Below are 22,068 nucleotides of genomic sequence, written 5' to 3'. Positions count from 1 at the left end.
GAGAGAGAAAGAGACAGAGAGAGAGAGAGACAGAGAGAGAGAGAGACAGACAGACAGAGAGAGAGAGACAGAGAGGGAGAGTGAGAGACAGAGAGGGGGAGAGAGAGAGAGGGCGAGAGAGAGAGAAAGGAGGAGAGAGAGAGAGAGACAGAAAGGGAGGGAGAGAGATGAGGGGGGAGGGAGAGAGAGACAGAGAAGGGGCGAGAGAGGGAGAGAGGGGGAGAGAGAGAGAGGGGGAGAGAGAGAGACAGAGAGGGGGAGGGAGAGAGACGGTGGGGGGGAGAGACAGAGAGGAGGGGGGGGAGAGAGAGAGAGACAGGGAGGAGAGAGAGACGGAGAGGGAGAGGCAGAGAGAGGGAGAGAGTGAGATCGAGTGAAAATGAGAAAGGAAAGAGAGAAAGGGAGAAGAGGGAATTAGAAGAAGAGAAGAGGCGAGAGGGAGTGAGTGGGGTGAGATAGGAGTGAGATAAAATGAGAGGAAGGAGGAGGAAAGAGAGGGGGCAGAGGAGACAAAGTGAGCAGAGAATCACAGGAATGAGGAAAAGGAGAGATAGAAGAGGACTGAGAGAAGAGAGAGAATGAGGAGGAGAGAAAGAGGAGAGAGCATGTGGGAGAGATGGCTGGAAAAAGAGAGTGAATGAGGCAGAGAGAAGGAAGAGGAGATTGACAGATTGAAGAGAAAAGGGATGGAGGAAGAGAGAAGGTGGTGGAGGAATAAACAGAAGGAACATGTTGATAGTAGACTGAATGAAAGGTTGAATGAAGGGCAGGAATAAAATATTACAAAAGAAGTGTAGAATATTGAAGAGAAAACTTAAATCTAAACACACCCAAACAGGGGGAGACCCCCCTACCCGCCCCAAAACTTGAAACTCCGCACCCACCCACCCCCCTACAGTCCACGTAAATTGTGGGCCCATTTTCCAAAAGCTGTGGGACACCTCACCAAACAGCCCACCCCCCTGCCCCCCAATCGCCCAGCCCAAATGGGAGGGGTCTCACATCTCTAATGTCATGCTGGATGAAGGATAAGACTTGGGGAATGTCCCCTAAGGCAATAACCTTCCAACACACTGGTCACTGACTAGGCCTCTCTGCCTGCTCCCTCCCCCACACTCCAGGACACTGGTCTCTGACTAGGCCTCTCTGCCTGCTCCCTCCCCCACACTCCAGGACACTGGTCTCTGACTAGGCCTCTCTGCCTGCTCCCTCCCCCACACTCCAGGACACTGGTCACTGACTGGGGCCTCTCTACCTGCTCCCTCCCCCACACTCCAGGTCACTGGTCTCTGACTAGGCCTCTCTGCCTGCTCCCTCCCTCACACTCCAGGACACTGGTCTCTGACTAGGCCTCTCTGCCTGCTCCCTCCCCCACACTCCAGAACACTGGTCTCTGACTAGGCCTCTCTGCCTGCTCCCTCCCCCACACTCCAGGACACTGGTCACTGACTGGGCCTCTCTACCTGTTCTCTCCCTCACACTCCAGGTCACTGGTCTCTGACTAGGCCTCTCTGCCTGTTCTCTCCCTCACACTCCAGGTCACTGGTCTCTGACTAGGCCTCTCTGCCTGTTCTCTCCCTCACACTCCAGGTCACTGGTCTCTGACTAGGCCTCTCTTCCTGCTCCCTCCCCCACACTCCAGGTCACTGGTCTCTGACTAGGCCTCTCTTCCTGCTCCCTCCCCCACACTCCAGGACACTGGTCTCTGACTGGGCCTCTCTGCCTGTTCTCTCCCTCACACTCCAGGTCACTGGTCTCTGACTAGGCCTCTCTGCCTGCTCCCTCCCTCACACTCCAGGTCACTGGTCTCTGACTAGGCCTCTCTGCCTGCTCCCTTACCCACACTCCAGGACACTGGTCTCTGACTAGGCCTCTCTGCCTGCTCCCTTACCCACACTCCAGGTCACTGGTCTCTGACTAGGCCTCTCTGCCTGCTCCCTTACCCACACTCCAGGACACTGGTCTCTGACTAGGCCTCTCTGCCTGCTCCCTTACCCACACTCCAGGACACTGGTCACTGACTAGGCCTCTCTTCCTGCTCCCACCCCCACACTCCAGGACACTGGTCTCTGACTAGGCCTTTCTGCCTGCTCCCTCCCCCACACTCCAGGACACTGGTCACTGACTAGGCCTCTCTGCTGTTTCCTCACCCACAGTGCAGGAGACTGGTCTCTGACTAGGCCTCTCTGCCTGCTCCCTTACCCACACTCCAGGTCACTGGTCTCTGACTAGGCCTCTCTGCCTGCTCCCTCCCCCACACTCCAGGACACTGGTCACTGACTAGGCCTCTCTGCTGTTTCCTCACTCACAGTGCAGGAGACTGGTCTCTGACTAGGCCTCTCTGCCTGCTCCCTTACCCACACTCCAGGTCACTGGTCTCTGACTAGGCCTCTCTGCCTGCTCCCACCCCCACACTCCAGGTCACTGGTCTCTGACTAGGCCTCTCTGCCTGCTCCCACCCCCACACTCCAGGTCACTGGTCACTGACTAGGCCTCTCTACCTGCTCCCTCCCCACACCCCAGGTCACTGGTCTCTGACTAGGCCTCTCTTCCTGCTCCCATCCCCACACTCCAGGACACTGGTCTCTGACTAGGCCTCTCTGCCTGCTCCCTCCCCCACACTCCAGGACACTGGTCACTGACTGGGCCTCTCTGCCTGCTCCCACCCCCACACTCCAGGACACTGGTCTCTGACTAGGCCTCTCTGCCTGCTCCCTCCCCCACACTCCAGGACACCTCACTGACTAGGCCTCTCTGCCTGCTCCCACCCCCACACTCCAGGACGCTGGTCTCTGACTAGGCCTCTCTACCTGCTCCCTTACCCACACTCCAGGACACTGGTCACTGACTAGGCCTCTCTGCCTGCTCCCACCCCCACACTCCAGGACACTGGTCTCTGACTAGGCCTCTCTTCCTGCTCCCACCCCCACACTCCAGGACACTGGTCTCTGACTCGGCCTCTCTGACTAGGCCTCTCTACCTGCTCCCACCCCCACACTCCAGGACACTGGTCTCTGACTCGGCCTCTCTGACTAGGCCTCTCTACCTGCTCCCACCCCCACACTCCAGGACACTGGTCTCTGACTAGGCCTCTCTACCTGCTCCCTTACCCACACTCCAGGACACTGGTCACTGACTAGGCCTCTCTGCCTGCTCCCTCCCCTAACATCCTGGACACTGGTCTCTGACTAGACCGCTCTGCCTGCTCCCTCCCTCACACTCCAGGACACTGGTCTCTGACTCGGCCTCTCTGACTAGGCCTCTCTACCTGCTCCCACCCCCACACTCCAGGACACTGGTCTCTGACTCGGCCTATCTGACTAGGCCTCTCTACCTGCTCCCACCCCCACACTCCAGGACACTGGTCTCTGACTAGGCCTCTCTACCTGCTCCCACCCCCACACTCCAGGACACTGGTCACTGACTAAGCCTCTCGACCTGCTCCCTTACCCACACTCCAGGACACTGGTCACTGACTCGGCCTCTCTGCCTGCTCCCTCCCCTAACATCCTGGACACTGGTCTCTGACTAGACCGCTCTGCCTGCTCCCTCCCTCACACTCCAGGACACTGGTCTCTGACTATAGGCCTCTTTGACTGCTCCCTCACCCACGCTCCAGGACTCTGGTCTCTGACTAGGCCTCTCTGCCTGCTCCCTCCCCCACACTCCCGGTCACTGGTCTCTGACTAGGCCTCTCTGCCTGCTCCCTCCCCCACACTCCAGGACTCTGGTCTCTGACTAGGCCTCTCTGCCTGCTCCCTCCCCCACACTCCAGGACACTGGTCACCGACTAGGCCTCTCTGCCTGCTCCCTCCCCCACACTCCAGGACTCTGGTCTCTGACTAGGCCTCTCTGCCTGCTCCCTACCCCACACTCCTGGTCACTGGTCTCTGACTAGGCCTCTCTGCCTGCTCCCACCCCACACTCCAGGTCACACTAGGCCTATCTGCCTGCTCCCACCCCCACACTCCAGAGCTCACCATGTACAGTGAGTGAGTAATTCTTGTATCCAGTCCCAATGATATTGGCTGCCGAGCATCGATACATCCCATCATCACTCTTATTCAGTTGACTAAACGTCAGATTCTCACTCCTGGGAATCGCTCGATCTGACAGCTCCCCATTGAACTTCTTCCAGGAGAACACACTCGGTCTGGAAGATAGGAGAGGCCGGGAATTATTGCAAAGACACCACACGCGGCACGGACAACATCACACACCTTAAATACAGCGTAAATCTCCCTCCACACTGTCCCCATCAAACACTCCCAGGACAGGTACAGCACGGGGTTAGATACAGAGTAAAGCTCCCTCTACACTGTCCCCATCAAACACTCCCAGGACAGGTACAGCACGGGGTTAGATACAGAGTAAATCTCCCTCTACACTGTCCCCATCAAACACTCCCAGGACAGGTACAGAACGGGGTTAGATACAGAGTAAAGCTCCCTCTACACTGTCCCCATCAAACACTCCCAGGACAGGTACAGCACGGGGTTAGATACAGAGTAAATCTCCCTCTACACTGTCCCCATCAAACACTCCCAGGACAGGTACAGAACGGGGTTAGATACAGAGTAAATCTCCCTCTACACTGTCCCCATCAAACACTCCCAGGACAGGTACAGAACGGGGTTAGATACAGAGTAAAGCTCCCTCTACACTGTCCCCATCAAACACTCCCAGGACAGGTACAGCACGGGGTTAGATACAGAGTAAATCTCCCTCTACACTGTCCCCATCAAACACTCCCAGGACAGGTACAGAACGGGGTTAGATACAGAGTAAATCTCCCACGACACTCGAGTACTCACTCTGGGTTTCCTCTACCGATGCATCGGAGGGTAAACTCCTCACCTTCTTCTGGGACCGCCTTGGAGGCTCGGATCTCGGCGGAGGGAGTGTCTAGTGATGAGAGAAGAGTAGAGATGGGTTGTACATTCAGAGGAGGGGCGTTGTTGGTTGGCAGAGACAGAACATGATCCCAATGAGATGAGAGGTGCACAAATCCATTAGTGCAGGGATGGTTCTGACAGCGATGCACCAGCTTGTTCCCTTGGCTCTTTCACATCAAACAGAGACTGGGGTTTGGACTCCAGCTCCCGGAGCATCCTGTCTTTCAACTCTCCCCTCGGTGAGAGATGGGACGTTTGGGTCCATTGGGATTGTGTACAGTGGGAGTGAATGGGAAGGGGTTTGTGTCCATTGGGATTGTGTACAGTGGGAGTGAATGGGAAGGGGTTTGGGTCCATTGGGATTGTGTATAGTGGGAGTGAATGGGAAGGGGTTTGGGTCCATTGAGATTGTGTACAGTGGGAGTGAATGGGAAGGGGTTTGGGTCCATTGGGATTGTGTATAGTGGGAATGAATGGGAAGGGGTTTGTCTCCATTGGGATTGTGTACAGTGGGAGTGAATGGGAAGGGGTTTGGGTCCATTGGGATTGTGTACAGTGGGAGTGAATGGGAAGGGGTTTGGGTCCATTGGGATTGTGTACAGTGGGAATGAATGGGAAGGGGTTTGTGTCCATTGGGATTGTGTACAGTGGGAGTGAATGGGAAGGGGTTTGGGTCCATTGGGATTGTGTACAGTGGGAATGAATGGGAAGGGGTTTGTGTCCATTGGGATTGTGTACAGTGGGAGTGAATGGGAAGGGGTTTGGGTCCATTGGGATTGTGTACAGTGGGAGTGAATGGGAAGGGGTTTGGGTCCATTGGGATTGTGTACAGTGGGAGTGAATGGGAAGGGGTTTGGGTCCATTGGGATTGTGTACAGTGGGAATGAATGGGAAGGGGTTTGGGTCCATTGGGGTTGTGTACAGTGGGAGTGAATGGGAAGGGGTTTGGGTCCATTGGGATTGTGTACAGTGGGAGTGAATGGGAAGGGGTTTGGGTCCATTTGGATTGTGTGCAGTGGGAGTGAATGGGAAGGGGTTTGGGTCCATTGGGATTGTGTACAGTGGGAGTGAATGGGAAGGGGTTTGGGTCCATTGAGATTGTGTACAGTGGGAGTGAATGGGAAGGGGTTTGGGTCCATTGGGATTGTGTACAGTGGGAATGAATGGGAAGGGGTTTGGGTCCATTGGGGTTGTGTACAGTGGGAGTGAATGGGAAGGGGTTTGGGTCCATTGGGATTGTGTACAGTGGGAGTGAATGGGAAGGGGTTTGGGTCCATTGGGGTTGTGTACAATTGGATAGATTCTCAATATCCTGTGTTTGGAAGGGGAGTTGTTTCTTCCGATACTCACAGTATACTTCAATCCTCTGGGGAGTTTTATAAGCATTGGGATCCAGTGTCTCATGGTCCACACTGCAGATAATATCGATGCCATTATCCTCCCTTGTGACTGTTATATTGACCTGGCTGGTCACTGCGTACGTGCGAGCTTCCTCATGGCGGGTCACTTGTCCTGAGGAGGGTTAAGAAACATCGAGCCAAGAGAAAGAGTATCAGAGGTGTGGACAGATACAGACAGGATGAAACAGAGAGTCACAGTGAGCAAGGGACGCAATAAATGTTGAGAGATTGAGAAAGTTTTATGTTGAGGTATACAGCAGGTGAGGGAACGGAACAGGGAGAGTATGACAGAGAAGGAAAGGGAAAATGTTGGAGGAGAGTCATAGAGTAATAATAGGGAGACGCATTCCAATTTCCCATCTATTGTCAATCCCTCAATCCCACCCACCCACCTTCTCCTCAATCCCACCCACCCACCTTCTCCCCAATCCCTCAATCCCACCCACCCACCTTCTCCTCAACTCCACTAACCCTTGTGACTCTGAACTCTAATCCTGTGCATGTGAGTCTCTGTGTGTGAGTGAGTGTTTGAATGTGTGTGCGAGTGTGTCACAGTCTGTCTGAGAGAGTTTGCAAATGTGTGAGTGAGTGCGAGGGTGCTTGTGAGTGTACAAAGTGTGTGTGAGTGATTGTGTGTGTGTGAGGGTGCTGTGAGTGTGTGTGAGTGAGTGCAAGTGAGTGTGAGGGTGCTGTGAGTGTACAAGTGTGTGTGAGGGAGTGTGAGGGTATTTGTGAGTGCATGTGAGTGTGAGGTGGTTTGTGAGTGAATGTGTGAGTGAGTGTGTGTGAGCGTGAGCGAGTGTGAAACTGTTTTGTGAAGGAGCAAGGGTTTGAGTTTACGAGAGTTTACGAGTGTGTTTTTGTGCGTGAGAGAAAGAGAGATGACCAGTTTTTATACGTGTGTGTCTGAGAGGGAGAGAGACTACGTGTGTGCGTGAGTGCGTGTGTGTGAATACGTGTCAATGAGTGTGAGTGCCTGAGGGTGTGCGAGTGTTTCAGAGTACACGAGAGAGCATGTAAGATGACCAGAGTCAGAGTTTGTCTGGTTGTGAGTGTGATTGTGAGAGTGTAGTGCGTGTTTGTGTGTAGTCTGTGTGCCTATGTGCTTAATGTTTGCATGTACGTGCAGTTTATGTGAATAATGTATGCATGTGTGAGTGTAATGCTTGTGTGTATGTGATGAGTGAGTGTTTGTGCATGAAGGTACATAGATGTGCATGGGTTTTGTGTGTGCATGAGTCTTTGTGCATGAGTTTGTGTGTGTGAGTGAGAGTGCGTGGATAAACATGACAGTACGAGTGTGAGTGCCTTCCCTGTCTTACGTGGAGACTCACCTGTCAGCTCCTCACTTCCTTTGAACCAATGGAGAGTAGCAGCAGGTTTGCTGCCAGTGGTATTGCAAGTCAGTGTAATAGTCTCGCCTTCCACAACTGCTCCTCGATAGCCTGTGATTTGAGGCTTCTTGGGAACACCTAAAGAAGAGTAGAACACAGTCCCATCAGACACTCCCAGGACAGTCTCAGCACAGAGTAAAGCTTCTTCTGAACTGTCCCATCAAACACTCCCAGGACAGGTACAGCACGGGGTTAGATACAGAGTAAACCCCCTCTACACTGTCCCCATCAAACACTCCCAGGACAGGTACAGCACGGGGTTAGATACAGAGTAAATCTCCCTCTACACTGTCCCCATCAGACACTCCCAGGACAGTCTCAGCACGGGGTTAAATACAGAGTAAAGCTTCTTCTAAACTGTCCCATCTAAAACAGAGCTTATGGTATTTGCTACCAAATAAACCTGTTGGACTTTAACCTGGTGTTGTGAGACTTCTTACTGTGCTTACCCCAGTCCAACGCTGGCATCTCCACACCATCAAACACTCCCAGGACAGGTACAGCACGGGGTTAGATACAGAGTAAAGCTCCCCCTCCACTGTCCCCATCAAACACTCCCAGGACAGGTACAGCACGGGGTTAGATACAGAGTAAAGCTCCCTCTACACTGTCCCCATCAAACACTCCCAGGACAGGTACAGCACGGGGTTAGATACAGAGTAAAGCTCCCTCTACACTGTCCCCATCAAACACTCCCAGGACAGGTACAGCACGGGGTTAGATACAGAGTAAATCTCCCTCTACACTGTCCCCATCAAACACTCCCAGGACAGGGACAGCACGGGGTTAGATACAGAGTAAATCTCATTACCCAGTACTTGCACTCTGGCTGTGGCTGTGAGGACTGGCATGGTGAAAATGGAGCACGTGTAGATCCCTTCATCGTTCAGCGTCATGTTACTGATGCTGATGGTCAGCTCCTTGGATGTGTAATTCACCAGCTGAATGCGACTGTCTCGCAGAGCTAGGAGGCAAGAGAGAGTCAAAAATCATTAGCTGCAGCCGTCCCCTCCTCTCCACCACCCTCCCCCTCCCCCCTTCCCCTTTCCCCCTCCCCCAGCCCCCTCCTCCTCCCCCTTTCCCCCTTCCCCCAGCCCCCCTTCCTTCCCCTCACCCTCCCAGCCTCCTCGACCTCCCCCACTCCCCAGCCCGCTCCTCCTCCCCTAGCCTCCCCCTTCTCCCTCAGCCTCCTCCCTCTCCCCCGGCCCCCGTCTACCCCTTCTTCCCCAGACCCCGCCTCCTCCCCAACTCCCCCCCTCCCGCCCTTCCTCTCCTCCCCCAGGCCCCCCACCCCCTGACCCCCTCACCTCCCTCCCAGTGGCACGATGGTACAGTGGTTAGCGCTATACTGCCTCACAGTGCCAGGGATTTGGGTTCGATTCCCGGCTCGGGTCACTGTCTGTGCGGAGTTTGCACATTCTCCTCGTGTCTGCGTGGGTTTCCTCCGGGTGCTCCGGTTTCCTCCCACAGTCCAAAGATATGCGGGTTAGGTGGATCGGCCATGCTAAATTCTCTCTCAGTGTACCCGAACAGGCGCTGGAGTGTGGCGACTAGGGGATTTTCACAGTAACTTCATTGCAGCGTTAATGTAACCCTACTTGTGACACTAATAAATAAACTTTTTAAAAATCTTACGCAGTATTGTAACTGACTTGGCGAGCCAGATGGACCCACAAGGCAGAAGGACCATCTTTGTGTTGACCAAAGTGGATCTAGCTGAGAAAATCCTAGCCAGTCCAAGTCGGATTCAACAGATTGTGGAAGGCAAGTTGTTTCCAATGAAGGCTTTGGGTTACTTTGCAGTTGTTACCGATAGAGGCAACACCAATGAAGGTATTGATCCCATAAAAGATTATGAAGGAGAGTTCTTTCAGAATTCAAAATTGTTGAAGACAGGGATGCTGAAAGCACATCAAGTGGCAACTAAGAACTTGAGCCGAGCAGTTTCAGACTGTTTCTGGAAGATGGTGCGTGAGTCTGTGGAGCAACAGGCTGATGCATTTAAAGCTACTCGCTTCAACCTTGAAACTGAATGGAAGAACAACTATCCTCGGCTGAGGGAACTCGACAGGAATGAACTATATGAGAAGGCAAAGAATGGAATTCTGGATGAAGTGGTCAGCTTACTCCAAAACACTGGGAAGAGATTCTGCAAAGGAAACTGTGGGAAAGAGTCTCTACACAAGTGATAGAGAATATTGACCTTCCTGCTGCCCAGTCTGTGAATTCAGGCACATTCATTACCACAGTGAACATCAAGCTCCGGCAGTGGACTGACACACAGTTGCCTCACAAAGCAGTAGAGGTTGCTTGGGGAACCTTGGAGGATGAATTTGCTCGATTTATGTCAGAGCACAAAGGGGAGGACCATGATGATATCTTTGACAAACTAAAACATGCTGTTAAAGATGAAAGTATAAAACGTCACAGATGGGATGAGCAGGCTGAAGACAGTCTGCGAGTCATCCAGCACAATGCTTTAGAAGATCGTTCCATATCTGACAAACAGCAGTGGGATGCAGCTATCCATTTCCTGGAAGAAGCCTTGCAAACCCGTCTTCGAGATACTGAATCTGTGATTCGTGATATGGTGGGGGCCAGATTGGCAAGAAAGGTGGTTCTACTGGAAATCACGGTCTCCAGAACAGCATGTTCGAAGTGAAACCAAAACCGAACTGGAACGGCTGCTAAACATCACTGAGGAACATACAGCTTATCTTGGGAATGGAAGGATGGTGGAGGGAGGCCAGCGATCGAGGTAGGTTGGGGGTGTGCTCCGCCGAGGGGAGCCTGCCTCCCAGGGGTGTCCGATCCCGGGGGATGGGGGGGGTGAGGGGTTTGCTGGGGGGGCCTGCCTCCCAGGGGGGTCTGATCCGGGGGGGGGGGGGGGGGGGGTGGGTCTGCCGGGGTGGTTAGCGGGGGGGGTCCACGAAGGATGGTCGAGGAGGATGGGCTTCGGATGTTCCCCTGCAGAATAGAAATCCACTTCGGACTTTTATTCTCCAGGTCGCCACAAACGCGGATCTGGAACGGGCCAGAAGACGGTAAAGTGGGATTTGGCGGTAGGTTTGGGCGCCCGGTTCATTAAATCGATTTAAATGCACGCTAATGCATTTAAATCATCGGGCCGCCCGAATCGGGTGTCGGTAAAGCCGCGATCTGCTCGGAATCGGGTGCAGATCGCGGTATAGGCCCGACGCCCAACTTTACCGCGATTTCGCCCCCGAAAACGGGCACAAAGTTTTGGTAAAATCGGGCCCTCAGTCTCTGAGGGCGGAGGAGGGGGAGAGGGTGGGGAGATGGGGGTCATTGGGTATAGTCAAGGTGGAGGGAGATACATTTCCAAGTGAATCGAGGGTTATGAGGGGCAGGTCGGAATGTGGAACTCATAAGAACATAAGAACTAGGAGCAGGAGTGGGCCATCTGGCCCCTCGAGCCTGCCCCGCCATTCAATAAGATGATGGCTGATCTTTTTGTGGACTCAGCTCCACTTACCCGCCCGCTCACCATAACCCTTAGTTCCTTTACTGTTCAAAAATTAATCTATTCTCAATCCAATATATTCAACCCAAACTGACCAGCTGTGAACGTACTGAATGTCGGAGCAGCTCGAGGGGCTGAATGGCCAACTTCTGCTCCTAATTTCTAAGTTCATCATAGAATCCCTACAGTGGTGAAGGAGGCCATTCAGTCCATCGAGCCGGTACCGACAACAATCCCACCCAGGCCCTATCCCCGTAACCCCACATATTCACCCCACTAATTCCTCTAAACTACACATAATCGGGGCACTAAAGGGGCAATTTAACATGGCCAATGCATCTGACTCGCACATATTTGGACTGTGGGAGGAAACCAGACCACACCCAGGGAGAATGCGCAAATGCAGACAGTGACCTGAGCTGGGAATTGAACCCAGGTCTCCAGAGCTGTAAGGCAGCAGTGCTAACCACCGTGCCGCCCCAAATTCATGGTTCGGTATTATTAAATGTTTCGCAAGTTCATCTCCAAAAGGTCGATGTGTTTTTTAAAAACTGAAGAACAGTGAAATATCAGCGTCCTCTCTTGGAAACTGACCTGGATTATTTTTTCGAAAGATGATAAGATCTCCGTGATCTGTAAACAAGCTGCTTTTTCCAAGAAACCACATGACTTCAGTGAAGTGACCAGGAAAGCATCTGGCCATGGACATCTGTTGAATTTGAACTTGCTGGTGGGAGAGGTTCCAACCAGTGGGCCCCCTGCTGATCATCGGCAAAGCACCAGACCAGGGAGGTGGACTGCCTGAACCTGCGTTTTTGCAAACTGTGTGTCTGTATTGCGAGCAAAGCAAGAAGAAGCATTGCTCATCTCTCTCTCTCTGTCTCCCTCTTTGGTCTGGAGTGCAGTGTGGGTGGGTGTTTGCCTTCAGCCAAAGGGAGGCGATAGCTTCGTGGTGTTATCGCTGAACTGTGCAGACACTCAGCTAATCTTCTGGGGGCCCGGATTCGAATCCCACCACGGCAGACGGTGGAATTTGAATTCAACAAAAATAAATTGGAATTAAGAGTCGACTGATGACCATGAAACTATCGTTGATTGTCGGAAAAACCCATCTGGTTCCCCAATGTCCCTTTGGGGAAATTAGGAGTTTAGAAGAGCGAGGGGTGACTTGAATGAAATTCATAAGATTCTGAATGTTGAAAGGATGTTTCCTGTTTGTGGGTGAGACCAGAACGAGGGGGCACTGGTTTAAAATGAGGTGTTGTCGTTTTTGGATAATGTTTTGTTCCTCAGTGGGTTTTGCGACGTTGAAACTCTCAGTCTCTGAGGGCGGAGATAGTGGGGGCGGGGGGGGGACGGGGGTAATTGGATATAGTCAAGGTGGAGGGAGATACATTTCCAAGTGAATCGAGGGTTATGAGGGGCAGGTAGGAATGTGGAACTCATAAGAACATAAGAACTAGGAGCAGGAGGAGGCCACCGAGCCCCTCAAGCCCGCCCTGCCATTCAGTAAGATGATGGCTGATCTTTTCGTGGACTCAGCTTCACTTAATCTGTCATCTTTACCTGGTCTGGCCTACCTGTGACTCAAGAGCCACAGCAATGTGGTTGACTCTCAACTGCCCACTGAAGTGGCCAAGTGAGCCACTCAGTTCAAGGGCAACTGGGGATGGGAAATAAATGGTGGCGACGCCCATGTCCCACGAAAAAAAAGCCAAAAGAACCTCATCTTAGTATAGTCTGTAACTGAAAGACATGGATGCTGTTCCCAAGGGCCTAGATTTCTCTTCTCCACACTTCAGGAGCTTCCAAGCAACTGCTGTGACCAGTCATCCACCTTCGCACGCAGGACCACCAGATTGACAGCGTTAAACCCTTCAAACTTTATCCTTTTCCATAAAGTGCTTTATCCCCCGCCCCTCCACCCCACCCCCGAGTCAACCTCTGCTGAGCCCCTGAAATAAAAACAGAAAACAAGGGATAAATTCAACAGGTCTGGCAACATCTGTGGAGAGAATCAGAGTCAACGTTTTGAATCCATATGTCCCTTCAACAGAAGTGAACTCCGCTCCTCTCCACAGATGCTGCCGGCCTGCTGAGTTTAACCCACATTTTCTGCTTTTATTTCAGATTTCCAGCATCCACAGTGATTTGCTTTTATCTGCTATTAGATTTGTCCGAATTTAAAAAGGGGTAAATGGTTACAATTCCAGGCTATAAATTGCATCTTACCCAGTTTTTTGCAACTTTGTTTGTAAAAGATGTTTCACTACATAATAAATCAATGACTTTGAGTTTATGAAAAGGTTGAAGTTTCTTTTATTCTGGGTCGAGCAGCCACGAAGGTAAACAATTTTCATGAGTCGATTAAACATTTAAATTAAGGTGCGAACAGCCAGAGAAACAGCGCACTCTTCCCATCCTGCTCATCACACAAGAGATATATAGAGAGAAGCAGCGTCAGGGAGCTTAAGGATTGATAATCTGAGGGTGGTGCACAGGCTGGCAAAAGATCCATCGGAGCATGAGAAAAATATACTCTGTTTACACAGTATCATTTATGATTTGGAATGTGCTGCCCAATCGGGTGGGTGAGACTGCATATCAAATTTCTAAAAGGAATTTGTGTGTATTGGAATGGAGTGGAGTGAGGATTGTATTTGAATGGAGTGGAGTGAGGATTGTATTGGAATGGAGTGGAGTGAGGATTGTATCGGAATGGAGTGGAGTGAGGATTGTATTGGAATGGAGTGGAGTGAGGATTGTATCGGAATGGAGTGGAGTGAGGATTGTATTGGAATGGAGTGAGGATTGTATTTGAATGGAGTGGAGTGAGGATTGTATCGGAATGGAGTCGAGTGAGGATTGTATTGGAATGGAGTGGAGTGAGGATTGTATTGGAATGGAGTGGAGTGAGGATTGTATTTGAATGGAGTGGAGTGAGGATTGTATCGGAATGGAGTGGAGTGAGGATTGTATTTGAATGGAGTGGAGTGAGGATTGTATTTGAATGGAGTGGAGTGAGGATTGTATTGGAATGGAGTGGAGTGAGGATTGTATTGGAATGGAGTGGAGTGAGGATTGTATTGGAATGGAGTGGAGTGAGGATTGTATTTGAATGGAGTGGAGTGAGGATTGTATTTGAATGGAGTGGAGTGAGGATTGTATTTGAATGGAGTGGAGTGAGGATTGTATTTGAATGGAGTGAGGATTGTATAGGAATGGAGTGAGGATTGTATAGGAATGGAGTGAGGATTGTATAGGAATGGAGTGGAGTGAGGATTGTATTGGAATGGAGTGGAGTGAGGATTGTATTGGAATGGAGTGGAGTGAGGATTGTATTTGAATGGAGTGGAGTGAGGATTGTATTGGAATGGAGTGGAGTGAGGATTGTATTGTAATGAAGTGGAGTGAGGATTGTATTTGAATGGAGTGGAGTGAGGATTGTATTGGAATGGAGTGGAGTGAGGATTGTATTGGAATGGAGTGGAGTGAGGATTGTATTTGAATGGAGTGGAGTGAGGATTGTATTGGAATGGAGTGGAGTGAGGATTGTATTGGAATGGAGTGGAGTGAGGATTGTATTGGAATGGAGTGGAGTGAGGATTGTATTGGAATGGAGTGGAGTGAGGATTGTATTTGAATGGAGTGGAGTGAGGATTGTATTGGAATGGAGTGGAGTGAGGGTTGTATTGGAATGGAGTGGAGTGAGGATTGTATTGGAATGGAGTGGAGTGAGGATTGTATTGGAATGGAGTGGAGTGAGGATTGTATTGGAATGGAGTGGAGTGAGGATTGTATTGGAATGGAGTGGAGTGAGGGTTGTATTTGAATGGAGTGGAGTGAGGATTGTATTGGAATGGAGTGGAGTGAGGATTGTATTGGAATGGAGTGGAGTGAGGATTGTATTGGAATGGAGTGGAGTGAGGATTGTATTTGAATGGAGTGGAGTGAGGATTGTATTGGAATGGAGTGGAGTGAGGATTGTATTTGAATGGAGTGGAGTGAGGATTGTATTGGAATGGAGTGGAGTGAGGGTTGTATTGGAATGGAGTGGAGTGAGGATTGTATTGGAATGGAGTGGAGTGAGGATTGTATTGGAATGGAGTGGAGTGAGGATTGTATTGGAATGGAGTGGAGTGAGGATTGTATTTGAATGGAGTGGAGTGAGGATTGTATTGGAATGGAGTGGAGTGAGGATTGTATTTGAATGGAGTGGAGTGAGGATTGTATTGGAATGGAGTGGAGTGAGGATTGTATTTGAATGGAGTGGAGTGAGGATTGTATTTGAATGGAGTGGAGTGAGGATTGTATTTGAATGCTTTAATGCTTACGTGGAATTTGTATGTGGTTGCGGTGACGGAGACATGGTTAAAGGAATGACAGGACTGGCAGCTGAATATTCCGGGGTACAAGTGTTTTAAGCGAGGCAGGAGGGGCTAAAAAAGGTGGGGGAGTAGCAATATTAGTTGGGGAGCATATTACAGCGGTGCAGAGGGTGGACAATTTAGAGGGGTCATGGAATGAGTCGCTGTGGGCGGAGCTCAGAAACAGGAAAGGTGCAATCACTATGCTGGGGGTAAACTACAGGCCACCCAACAGCCCACAGGAAGTGGAGGGACGGATATGTCAGGAGATTCTGGATATGTGCAGAAAAAATAGGGTTGTTGTCGTGGGAGACTTCAATTTCCCTGGTATAGACTGGAAAGTGCTTAGAGCTGGGGGTCTGGACGGGGAGGAATTTGTAAAATGCGTACTGGAAGGTTCTTTGGAACAATATGTAGATAGCCCAATTAGAGAGGGGGCTATACTGGATCTCGTTCTGGAAAATGAGCCCGGTCAGGTCGTCAAAGTTTCGGTAGGGGAACATGTGGCAAATCGTGACCACGACTCTGTTAACTTTAGGATAGTAATGGACAAGGATGAGTGTTGTCCTAAGGGTAGGGTGCTAAATTGGGGGAAGGCTAACTATAGCTGGATTAGGCAGGAATTGGTGGCCGTTGATTGGGAGAGGATGTTCGGGGGTAAGTCCACGTCTGGCATGTGGGAGTCTTTTAAGGAACAGTTGATAAGGCTGCAGGACAGGCATGTGCCTGTAAAAAGGAAGGATCGGAAAGGTAGGATTCGAGAGCCGTGGATAACCAGGGAAATTGAGGATCTGATCAAAAAGAAAAGAGAGGTGTACGTTAGGTCCAGGCAACTGAAAACAGATGGAGCTCTGGAGGAATACAGAGAGTAGGAAAGAACTCAAACGGGGAGTTAGAAGGGCAAAAAGAGGTCACGAAATGTTCTTGGCAGACAGGGTTAAGGAGAATCCTGAGGCATTTTATTCATATGTCAGGAACAAAAGAGTTGTCAGGGAAAAAGTCGGACCTCTCAGGGACAAAGGAGGGGAATTATGCTTAGAACCCAAGGGAATAGGGGAGATCCTAAATGAATACTTTGCATCGGTATTCACGAAGGAAAGGGACTTGTTGACTGGGAGTGTCTCAGAGCGAGGTGTTGACCCGTTAGAGAGAATCTCCATTACAAGGGAGGAAGTGTTAGGTTTTTTAGGTAACGTTAAAACTGACAAATCCCCATGGCCTGATGGCATCTATCCTAGACTGCTCAGGGAGACGAGAGATGTAATTGCTGGGCCTCTGACGGAAATCTTTGTCTCTTCATTGGACACAGGGAAGGTCCGTGAGGATTGGAGGATAGTGAATGTGGTCCCGTTATTTAAGAAGGGTAGCAGGGATAACCCGGCTTATTATAGGCCGGTGAGCTTGACGTCCGTGGTGGGGAAGTTGTTGGAGAGGATTCTTAGAGACAGGATGTCTGCGCATTTAGAACGGAACAATCTCATTAGTGACAGACAGCATGGTTTTGTAAGAGGGAGGTCGTGCCTTACAAATTTGGTGGAGTTTTTTGAGGAAGTGACAAAATCGGTTGACGAAGGAAGGGCCATGGATGTCGTCTATATAGATTTCAGTAAGGCATTTGACAAAGTCCCATATGGCAGGTTGGTTAAGAACAAAGAACAGTACAGAACAGGAAACAGGCCGTTCGGCCCTCCAAATGGTTAAGGCTCATGGGATACAAGGAGAGGTGGCTAGATGGGTGGAGAACTGGCTTGGCCATAGGAGACAGAGGGTAGTGGTCGAAGGGTCTTTTTCTGGCTGGAGGTCTGTGATCAGTGGTGTTCCGCAGGGCTCTGTACTGGGACATCTGCTAATTGTGATATATATAAATGATTTGGAAGAAGGTGTAACTGGTGTTATCAGCAAGTTTGCGGATGACACGAAGATGGCTGGACTTGCGGATAGCGAAGAGCATTGTCGGACAATACAGCAGGATATAGATAGGCTGGAAAACTGGGCGGAGAAATGGCAGATGGAATTTAATCCAGATAAATGCGAAGTGATGCATTTTGGAAGAACTAATGTAGGGGGGAGTTGTACAATAAATGGCAGAGCCATCAAGAGTATAGAAACACAGAGGGACCTAGGTGTGCAAGTCCACAAATCCTTGAAGGTGGCAGCATAGGTGGAGAAGGTGGTGAAGAAGGCATATGGTATCCTTGCCTTTATAGGACGGGGTATAGAGTATAAAAGCTGGAGTCTGATGTTGCAGCTGTATAGAACGCTGGTTAGGCCACATTTGGAGTACTGCGTCCAGTTCTGGTCGCCGCACTACCAGAAGGACGTGGAGGCTTTAGAGACAGTGCAGAGAAGGTTTACCAGAATGTTGCCTGGTATGGAGGGTCTTAGCTATGAGGAGAGATTGGGTAAACTGGGCTCGTTCTCCCTGGAAAGATGGAGAATAAAGGGAGACCTAATAGAGGTGTACAAAATTCTGAAGGGTATAGATAGGGTGAACAGTGGGAAGCTTTTTCCCAGGTCGGAGGTGACGATCACGAGGGGGCACGGGCTCAAGGTGAGAGGCGCGAAGTATAACTCAGATATCAGAGGGACGTTTTTTACACAAAGGGTGGTGGGGGCCTGGAATGCGCTGCCAAGTAGGGTGGTGGAGGCAGACACGCTGACATCGTTTAAGACTTACCTGGATAGTCACATGAGCAGCCTGGGAATGGAGGGATACAAACGAATGGTCTAGTTAGACCAATGAGCGGCAAAGGCTTGAGGGCCGAAGGGCCTGTTTCCTGTGCTGTACTGTTCTTTGTTCTTTGTATGGGGTGGATTGAGGATTGTATTTGAATGGAGTGGAGTGAGGATTGTATTGGAATGGAGTGGAGTGAGGATTGTGCAGGAATGGAATGGAGTGAGGGTTGTATTGGAATGGAGTGGAGTGAGGATTGTATTGGAATGGAGTGGAGTGAGGATTGTATTGGAATGGAGTGGAGTGAGGATTGTATTGGAATGGAGTGGAGTGAGGATTGTATTGGAATGGAGGGGAGTGAGGATTGTATTGGAATGGAGTGGAGTGAGGATTGTATTGGAATGGAGTGGAGTGAGGATTGTATTGGAATGGAGTGGAGTGAGGATTGTATTGGAATGGAGTGGAGTGAGGATTGTATTGGAATGGAGTGGAGTGAGGATTGTATTGGAATGGAGTGGAGTGAGGATTGTATTGGAATGGAGTGGAGTGAGGATTGTATTTGAATGGAGTGGAGTGAGGATTGTATTTGAATGGAGTGGAGTGAGGATTGTATTTGAATGGAGTGGAGTGAGGATTGTATTTGAATGGAGTGGAGAGGATTGTATTGGAATGGAGTGGAGTGAGGATTGTATTGGAATGGAGTGGAGTGAGGATTGTATTGGAATGGAGTGGAGTGAGGATTGTATTTGAATGGAGTGGAGTGAGGATTGTATTTCAATGGCGTGGAGTGAGGATTGTATTGGAATGGAGGGGAGTGAGGATTGTATTTGAATGGAGTGGAGTGAGGATTGTATTGGAATGGAGTGGAGTGAGGATTGTATTGGAATGGAGTGGAGTGAGGATTGTATTGGAATGGAGTGGAGTGAGGATTGTATTGGAATGGAGTGGAGTGAGGATTGTATTTGAATGGAGTGGAGTGAGGATTGTATTGGAATGGAGTGGAGTGAGGGTTGTATTGGAATGGAGTGGAGTGAGGATTGTATTGGAATGGAGTGGAGTGAGGGTTGTATTGGAATGGAGTGGAGTGAGGATTGTATTCGAATGGAGTGAAGTGAGGGTTGTATTGGAATGGAGTGGAGTGAGGATTGTATTGGAATGGAGTGGAGTGAGGGTTGTATTGGAATGGAGGGGAGTGAATTGCCCTGTGACTTTCTGACATATTTTGCTTCTCTTTAGGGACCACGGGGCCGCAGCAATATTGAACTAAGATTTCTGACCTTTTTTTCCATCGAAGTAAAGGGTCTGCTGAGCTGGGTTCGACCACTGCAGGGATGAGTTGTCGTTTTCTTGTACAGTGCATTTCAGAGTCACCGTTCCGTGTTCATGTGCTGTCTCATCCTGAGTGACTGGGTATAACCACTCGTTATCTGAGGGAGAGAGGGAGAATTATCCAGACAGACGGACAGGGAAGCGATGGAACAGAATGTGGAATCGAAGCAACAAAGTAGTGAGGAAAGGGGCAGAGAGAAGGAATGAGAGAGAAGAGAGAGAAAAGGTGAGAGTGAACGAGATGGCAAAAAGTAGAGAGAACAAGAGAAACGAGAGAGAAAGCGAGAAAGAAACTATGATCCCTCATCTCCCTCCCTACTCCCTACCAACCGTCGGACTTGGAACCCCCTCCCCCCCCCCCCCCCCCCCCCCCGCAGTGTGGAGCCAAGCCCTCCTCCCCTCTCCCACTCCCCCGCAGTGTGGAGCCCAGCCCTCCCGCAGTGTGCGAACCCCCCCCCTCCCCCCGCAGTGTGGGACCCACCCCCCCCCCCCCCCCCCCGCAGCGTGGGACCCCCCTCCCCCCTCCGCAATGTGAGGCTCTCCCCCCCCAACCCCCACAGTGTGAGACTCTCCCCCCACCCACAGTGAGAGACTCTTCCGCCCCGCCCCGCAGTGAGAGATTCCACCCCCCTCAGTGTGGGGTGTCTATTTGAAGTTCTCTCTCTCTCTCTTGGGGTGATTCTCTCTTTCTGAGGGTGATTCTCTCTCTCTCTCTCTGGGTGATTCTCTCTCTCTCTCTCCCAGGATGATTCTCTCTCTCTCTCGGGGTGATTCTCTCTCTCTCTCTCTCTCTGGGTGATTCTCTCTCTCTCTCTCTGGGTGATTCTCTCTCTCTCTCTCTCTCGGGGTGATTCTCTCTCTCTCTCTCTCCCAGGATGATTCTCTCTCTCTCTCTCAGGGTGATTCCCTCTCTCTCTCCCAGGATGATTCTCTCTCTCTCTCCCCCAGGATAATTCTCTCTCTCTCTCTCTCGGGTGATTCTCTCTCTCTCGGGGTGATTCTCTCTCTCTCTCTCGGGGTGATTCTCTCTCTCTCTCTCCCAGGATGATTCTCTCTCTCTCTCTCAGGGTGATTCTCTCTCTCTCTCTCGGGGTGATTCTCTCTCTCTCTCTCCCAGGATGATTCTCTCTCTCTCTCTCAGGGTGATTCTCTCTCTCTCCCAGGATGATTCTCTCTCTCTCTCTCAGGGTGATTCTCTCTCTCTCTCTCCCAGGATGATTCTCTCTCTCTCTCCCAGGATGATTCTCTCTCTCTCGGGGTGATTCTCTCTCTCTCTCGGGGTGATTCTCTCAGGGTGTTTTGGAGACTGTTGGACTCGCTGTGTTATGGTGAGCTGATTTCACATTGTTCCGAAAACAATCCTCTGTCCGGATCTGGCACGCACACAATGAGAAAGTATTTTTGTCAGAGCAGGAAGCATTTCCACAACATTAGTGACAGCATTCTGCTCAGTCCCCTGTCCAATCCCTATCCCGCTCCCCTCCCCCTCTCTCTGTCCTCCTCTGTCTCTCTCGCTCTATCCCTCCCTCTCTCTCTCTGTCCTCCCTCTCTCTCTCTGTCTGTCCCCCCCCTCTCTCTCTCTTGCTCTGTCCCCCCCGCTTTCTCTCTCTGTCCCCCCTCTCTCTCTCTATCTCTATCTCTGACCCTCCTCTCTCTCTCTGCCCCCCATCTCTGTCTCCCCCCCTCTCTCTCTCTCTTGTCCTCTCTCTGTCCCCTCTCTCTCTGTCCCCCTCTCTCTGTCCCCCCTCTCTATCACTCCCTCTCTTTCTCTCCCTCTGTCCGTCCCTCCCTCTCTCTCTCTGTCCCTCCCTCCCTCTCTCTCTCTCTCTCTGTCCCTCCCTCCCTCTCTCTCTGTGTATCCCCCCCCTCTCTCTCTCTGTCCCCCCCTCCTCTCTGTCCCCCCCTCGCTCTCTCTCTGTCCCCCCCTCGCTCTCTCTCTCTCTATCTCTCTCTGTCCTTCCTCCCCTCTCTCTCTGTCACCCCTCTCTCTCTGTCAGTACCCCTCTCTCTCTTTCTGTGCCCCTCTCTGTGTGCCCCCTTCTCTCTCTGTGTCCCTCTCGCTCTCTCTGTCCCTCTCTCTCTCTGTGCCCTCTCTCTCTGTCCCCTCTCTCTCTGTTCCCCCCCCCCACTCTTTCTCTCTCTGTCCCTCCCCCCCCCCTTTCTCTCTCTGTTCCCCCCTCTCTTTGTAACCGCTCTCTCACTCTGTCCCCTCCTCTCGCTCTCTCTGTCCCTTCCCTCTCTCTATCACCCCTCTCTCTCTCTCTCTGTCCCCTCCCTCTCACTCTCTCTCTCTCTCTCCCCTCCTCTTTCACTCTCAGTCCCACTCCCTCTCTCTCTCTGTCCCCCCTCTCTCTCTCTCTCTCTGTTCCCCCTCCCCTCTCTGTCCCCCCTCTGTCTGTCCCCTCTCTCTCTCTTTCTCTCTGTGGTGAACCATCGTTGGTTCCCACCAGGTAGTACTGAGCCAGGGTCTGGCCAGTACTATGAGTCTGTATATATGTTGCTGTTGGGGTTAGGGATGGGTTGTT

At 51.1% G+C, this 22,068-nt stretch overlaps 1 protein-coding gene across 1 annotated transcript in view; it reads right to left on the bottom strand.

Moving 5' to 3' along the window:
* The window catches only part of LOC144487577 (cell adhesion molecule 3-like), a gene marked incomplete at its 3' end in the record, with an annotated part of 51,712 nt that overhangs the window by 1,525 nt on the left and 28,119 nt on the right, over nucleotides 1-22,068 (bottom strand). The window contains exons 2-7 of the mRNA XM_078205661.1: nucleotides 19,492-19,641; nucleotides 8,501-8,653; nucleotides 7,630-7,767; nucleotides 6,246-6,407; nucleotides 4,815-4,905; nucleotides 3,981-4,153 (exon numbers count right to left, since the gene is read on the bottom strand). Coding sequence (XP_078061787.1) covers nucleotides 3,981-4,153; nucleotides 4,815-4,905; nucleotides 6,246-6,407; nucleotides 7,630-7,767; nucleotides 8,501-8,653; nucleotides 19,492-19,641 — 867 coding nt within the window. The remainder of the gene's footprint in view (nucleotides 1-3,980; nucleotides 4,154-4,814; nucleotides 4,906-6,245; nucleotides 6,408-7,629; nucleotides 7,768-8,500; nucleotides 8,654-19,491; nucleotides 19,642-22,068) is intronic.

This window comes from Mustelus asterias, unplaced genomic scaffold, assembly GCF_964213995.1.
Source record: "Mustelus asterias unplaced genomic scaffold, sMusAst1.hap1.1 HAP1_SCAFFOLD_891, whole genome shotgun sequence".
In the NCBI taxonomy this organism is placed as follows: domain Eukaryota; kingdom Metazoa; phylum Chordata; class Chondrichthyes; order Carcharhiniformes; family Triakidae; genus Mustelus; species Mustelus asterias.
The sequence above is the reverse complement of the archived record's forward strand: the minus strand, read 5'-3'. Positions and strand labels throughout refer to the sequence as shown.